The sequence below is a fragment of the Ursus maritimus genome, unplaced genomic scaffold, assembly GCF_017311325.1.
Source record: "Ursus maritimus isolate PB19 unplaced genomic scaffold, ASM1731132v1 scaffold_21, whole genome shotgun sequence".
NCBI classification, from domain to species: domain Eukaryota; kingdom Metazoa; phylum Chordata; class Mammalia; order Carnivora; family Ursidae; genus Ursus; species Ursus maritimus.
In genome coordinates, this window is record NW_024424564.1 from 50,239,754 (window position 1) to 50,245,716 (window position 5,963).

The window sequence follows — 5,963 nt, forward strand, 5'->3', positions numbered from 1 at the left end:
TTTCTCCGCGGGCCCCACGGCCGCGCGGCGCACCCGCCCACGCCTCCATCCTGGTGAGCGAAATGAGAAATGGGCCGCACTGCTTGATGGAGCCATTAAAACCGAATTAATCTGCCATTTCTGCAGCCCCAAATTGATGAGCACACAAGAACTCATTTATAATTGCTTATTTCTACTTCACAACATTCCTTCCAGTATTTCTGTTCTCCAAAAAAGTCCATTAACATTGCATTATTTTTTTATAACCTTTAAAATTAATGTTGATTGGAAATATGTCCTCATACCAACTTAAGTAAATCTGACCATCCCCGCACACTGGCTGAGTTCCGCCCACCCAGCGGAGCGCAGAGAGGAGCCTCTGGTTTTGTTTCGTTCCAGGCCCTGCCGCGAGGTCCACGGCGGTGCGGGAGGCCGGGGCTCAGCTGGACGGTCAGATGGCGGCCTTCTCCGCAGTGGAGCAGAGCCACCTTTGGGGGCTGGAATGGGAGGAGGAAGAGACGCGTTTGCTTTATATTAAACAAAAAAGGAAACAAGGTTAAAATGAAGTTTATTATTTTTTGATTTTTTTTGTTTTTTAAATAAAACTGTTTGTGAAACAGCTATTTTATCCCCACGGCAGAGTGACCCCTGAAAGATGCACTAACCCCTTCTTAAGGCCTTAACAAGATTTTTTTTTGTACTTTTTTCTTCTTTTTTTAAAACTCAGATATTTAAAAATTATACAATTTACAAAACAAAACAAAACAATACAACATAAAGAATGTAGCATGGGGCTGCTCACCTGACAGGCCCCCTTTTCCTTTATAAAAATGAAAGCAAAAGAAAAAAGGGTTAACTGGGTGTTCCTGGTCAGCGTAACCCACACTGATCACACTCGACAGACACAGTCCCTCCCCCACGTCAATTCCTACAGCTTAGATTTCCTGTCCTGTCCTTCTGTCCTGGGGGGGGGGGGCGGGCAGGGCACAGCTGCCAGGAATGCGCCCAGAGGCGGGCCACCCCCTGACCCTGCCTGCCACGCGCACTTAGTGGGGCGCTCGAGGTTCTCACTGGCCACAGTGATCCAGGACACAGCTGTGACCTTGGGACATCTGCCAATTTCACCCCCCAAAAAGATAAAAGTTTTAAAAATAATAAATAAATAGTGTTTCTGGAAATGAAAAAATTTATTTTTGTGTTTAAACATCATTCCCCCACTCTTGAAAACACGGACCATCCCCACATCCCCCCCACCCCCAAACCTTCCCACTTTGAGACAAATTAATGACAAAGGGTGGTTCTGGTGTGGTTTGTCTGCTCTTTCAACCCTGGGTCTGCAGCTCTCTGAACCGGTGTGAGGCAGGCTAACGATCAAAGCCACACCCCGTCCTTTATGAGACCAGCTTGTTCAATTTCACACTTAAATTTCACTGTTATTGGAACAAATTTGGAGTTCTTTAACTAGAGAATTTTAAAATAGAATCAAAAGGGATAGCGCACCTTTCATTTAAACAAAGTCTTTCCAGACTAAAAATAGATTTATATATATATATTTTTATCCCACCCTTTTCACCCCCCCTTCCCATCATCCCACCCCTCCCCCCTCCCCCCACATTGTCACTATGGAGATTGTGTCCATGGAAACAGCCATTCCAACTTCTTGGGTCTTTCTTTCCTGTGGTGTCGCGGTTTGGGTGTGATGTAAGGACTTAGGGAGGAGGTGCTGGCGGGGCGGGCGGGGCAGGGCGGGGCCGCACAGCAGGACGGTTCCTTCCATCGCGAGTGTCCACCACCTCTCATCTCCACAGTCTCACCTGCAAGACAGAACCGACACTGGGTGCTGGGAACCTCCGTGCGGCCCAGTAGCCGACAGCTGCCACTCCAGGGGTCCAGCAGCTGCAGACCCCCTGCAAGTGTGCTGATGAGGCGGGAGACCAGTGTTGGAGCCACCATGTGGCCCAGACCGTGTGGCCCTGGGCCAGGAACACGGTGAAGGGCAGCAGTGACGTGGCCAGCTGTGCTGCGAATGGACTCTGTGCCCCTCGAGGCGCGGCGGCCTCCCCAGCACGCGGAAGGAACGGAGATCAGGAAAGAGCTCCCCGACCATCCTGGCGGGGGTGACCCCTGCTCGGGACCCCACCACCAGGGACGTCCCGTGGGGGTCGGCACTTCGGTGGCACGGAGCAGTGCTCGCAGAGGTGGCTGAGCACGCAGGCGGCCTGTGGAAGAACCAGCTCAGGACCCCGCCGCAGCTGCTCGCAGTGACGGGAGTGCATTCTTCACACTCAACAAAGAACACTCTTCTGCCGGCTCTGCTGGGGGGCCCGGCCCTTCTCTGAGGCTCCCCAGGCATCCCCTGCGCTGGCTCCTCGTCCAGCCTGGGTGCCGGGCTCAGAAAGACGATCCCGATGACCCGCGTGGGGCAGTGGGGTTGTACCACGGGCCTCTGCACGGTACTTCACGGGTCATTACATCTCAGAGAGACACAGCAGCTTCCAAGGATCCGTGTGGAACAATCAGAGCAGAAGCCAGGAGTGGTGGCATCCCCCGACCTGCTTCCTGCCAATCAGCGCACTCCCTTCTTCCTCAGAGCCCTTCGGGTGCCCTCCACCAACAGATAACCCTCAGGAAAACCCAGGTGGCACCATGCCTCTTCTGTTCTCACAAACTTACTAAGAGGCAAAATTGTTCAGAGGGCTGGTCTGTGTGCAGGAGCTAAGAACCTTCTATTTAAAAGCGCCCTTGCCAAAAAGAGATGCGTAACTGCTTGGCGGAAACCACGACTACACAGGAAGACCTTCTGCAGAGACAGCAGGACCATGTCCCCATGCTCAGGTGAGGCATACCCCAGGACCTCAGCTGCCGTGCTCAGGACGCCCATGGCGAGTGTGTCTTGCCCAGTTCTGAAGGAGGCTCTGGGCCCCGTAAGTCACCCTAGCCCTCCTGGCCCATGCTCCAGTCTGCCTCCAGCCCAGGGAGTCGCCAGTTCTGCCCTCTGGTTTTCCTGACGTTACTGCTGCTTGCCAGGAGCAGGGAGAGAAGCAGCTTCCTGATGCCACCCCAGGAACCAAAGGCCCTTTGTAAATGTGATGACACGGGAGGAGATAACGGGATGCCTCAAGCAACAACCAGAGGGACAAAATCTTGCTGGGGATGCGGGAACATGTGGACAGAGGACAGATGTCCAGGGGCGCCTGGGTGGCTCAGTCATTAAGCGTCTGCCTTTGGCTCAGGGCGTGATCCCAGGTGGGATCGAGCCCTGCATCGGGCTCCTGCTCAGCGGGAAGCCTGCTTCTTTCTCTCCCACTCCCTCTGCTTGTGTTCCCTCTCTTGCTGGCTGTCTCTCTGTCAAATAAATAAAATCTTAAAAAAAAAAAAAAAAAAAGAGGACAGATGTCCAGGCACACCTTGTAAGGCTCTGCTTGTGGAGGGAGGGATAGGGTAGGGTTTGCCCTCTCCCAGCCTTGGCAGTGCTGGGCCCGTACCCCTAACCAGCTAGTTGCTCAGAAGAACAGGGCCAACCTCAGAATGAAGCACGCTCGGCACCCCGGGCCCGCCTGGCTGGCTGACTCTGGGCCACAGGTGTGCCCGGTAGTCTGGGCAGCTACGGCCTTGACAGCAGCCCCCCACTGTGGCTCTGTCTTCCAGCCTTCCTAATGGGACCTGTCCCCCGGGTCTGATGTCACACACCTTGAAGGTCAGGAGACCCTAACTTCTCAGAGTTACTTATAAGAAACTGTTCCTTCAACAGGGAGCTTAGGAAAATTCGTGTGCCAGGCACTACGCTAGGAGTTTCAGAGAAGTTATCTCATGACGACACCAAGGCCTGACCCCCGTCTCAGGGAGGACAAAACTGAAGTCAAGAGACCCAAAGCCACGGGGCATCTGAGAGGTGGGACTGGGGCTCCCATCCAGCAAAGCCTTCTGCCTGGGCCCCCCGGGACTCTGCCTTCAAGCCTCAGTCATGGTGTGGGCTTGTCCGGCTGCATGGGACACGGCTGAGACGGCGTGCTCCCAGGCACGGAGCCAGAGGCCGACACGGGGCCAACACAAGGCCAGCCACAGCCAGCGAGAGCACAGCGAGGGGACAGCCACTCTGTGCCGGACGTGTTCAGTACTCTCTTTAAAAGGCATCTCGATGTCCAGCTGCCGGTGAGGAGAGTTTCACCCAGGGCCACAGCCTTCCAGGACTCCCTCTCCTCATCACACACCCACCTTCCTTTCCCTTCAGCGGCCCCTCCATGGCCTGAAACTCCTGGCGGGCCGCCAGCCTTCTCCCGGCGCGGAAGCAAAGCCACGCCACCGCCCGCCTGGGCCGGGGTTCCCACCTGAGGTGGGCTGCGCGCTGGGACCTCGTCGCACAGGCGGGTGGCGCACGATGTTCTTCTTCTGGGGCACGCCTCTCTAGCAGACCCTGCCGGGCGCCCGCCGTGGCGCACGCCCAGGCCAGACGCGGTTCCTGTCCTCACCGAGCGCCCAGTCTAGCGGAGAGGCGCGTAAGCAAAGGAATGCTTCCGAACTGGCCCAGCAAAGCTGCGGCGTGGGAAGGAGGCAGTGAGACAGGGACTCCGGCGGGAAGGCCTCAGGAGGCAGGGACACCGAAGCCGAGACCCGGAGAGGAGAGGGAGCCTGTCACAGAAGACGGGACGCAGAATACCCAGGCCCAGGGCACGGCACGTGCCAGGGCCCGCAGGGAGGAAGCGCGGCCTCTGAGGGGCTGGCCAGACGCGCCCAGGGGCGGGAGTCAGCACGGGGAGAAGGCGGGCACCCGCCGGCCTGCCACCCCGCTTCCCCACGCTCGGGAACGGGCCAGCAGCAGCCGGCTGGGCGGATGGCTGCCCAAGGACCTTTCCTCCCTGGCCTTGCCGGCCGCTGAGGGCCAAGTGCAGGCAGGTAGGTCATACGCTGGGGGGCGGCCGGGGCTGACTCAACCTCCCAGCCCCCAGCTTCCCGCTAGACAGGGTGCTGGCAGGGTCCGGCCTGCAGCCCTGACCCCTCCCGCTCCCGCGGCGCCCGGCAGCCCGCCAGAGCCAGCGCCCCGGGCCTCGCGCAAGCTTCACCCCACGCCACGCTGCGCCGACACCTCGGAGACATTTCTTCGCTGCATCCTCGCAAGGCTGGCCATTGTGATTCCTCTCTTTACAGAAGAAACGGAAGCAGAAACATTAAGCGGCCCCGCCCCTGGTCACACAGCACTTTTTGTGAGAAAAGAGGCACCAAGCAGCAGGATTCGTGTACTCACGGCCCTTCCCGGCCATGTCAGGACACCCAATGGCAGTAGCTCTCTGTCCCTAGGACGGCCCCCGAGATGAAATGTTCTCCGTCCCAGTCACTGGGGTTTCCGTACAACCTGCAGAGAGCCACTGCCCTCAGCGTGACAGCCGAACTGAGGAACCAGGACAAGGGTCCTGTCCTGTAGGGCCAGCATACGAAGAAAATCCTTTCGGGTGGGCACGACTGCACGCAGTATGTCCATCCTTTCCCTCCAAGAGGTGAACGGTCTGACCGAACAGACGCAGACCACCCCACGCTGACGGCTCAGCCACTCCCCCACCCAGCGCCTCAGTGTGTTCAGTCCACACAGGGACCACACGCCAACACTGACTGAGGTCTGAGCGAGGAAGCTCACTGCTCCACACGGGGGCCGACGGCTGTCAGCGGGCAGGGCCCCAGGCTGGGTGGAGAGGAAGGAGATGATGAACGAAACTACCATTCCCAGCCAGAGACCTGCCCACCAGGCTCATGGCTCGGACTTCCTTTTTTCTTTTCCAAACACAGGCTGGAATTCCAGGATAAAAACAAAGGCACCGGACAACAAATGGTTCTTTGCCTAACCGAGTCATCTAGGACCCCGCCAGGAATGCTCCTCGTGGCCCTACAGCACGCGGCTCTACCCGCTGGCCAGCCAGAGGAACCGACAGGAAGAAGGCAGAGCCCAGCACAGAACAAAGGCCAAGGGAAACGTGTGCAAAACTATCCGGACC

The 5,963-nt window shown here is 57.5% G+C and overlaps 1 protein-coding gene across 1 annotated transcript in view; it reads right to left on the reverse strand.

The window, feature by feature from the left end:
* Nucleotides 1–530: 530 nt before the first annotated feature.
* The window catches only part of TCF20 (transcription factor 20), a 56,814-nt gene continuing 51,381 nt past the window's right edge, over nt 531–5,963 (reverse strand). The window contains exon 4 of the mRNA XM_008702924.2: nt 531–1,793. Within this exon, the coding sequence (XP_008701146.2) occupies nt 1,776–1,793 (18 nt within the window). The 3' untranslated portion in view covers nt 531–1,775. The remainder of the gene's footprint in view (nt 1,794–5,963) is intronic.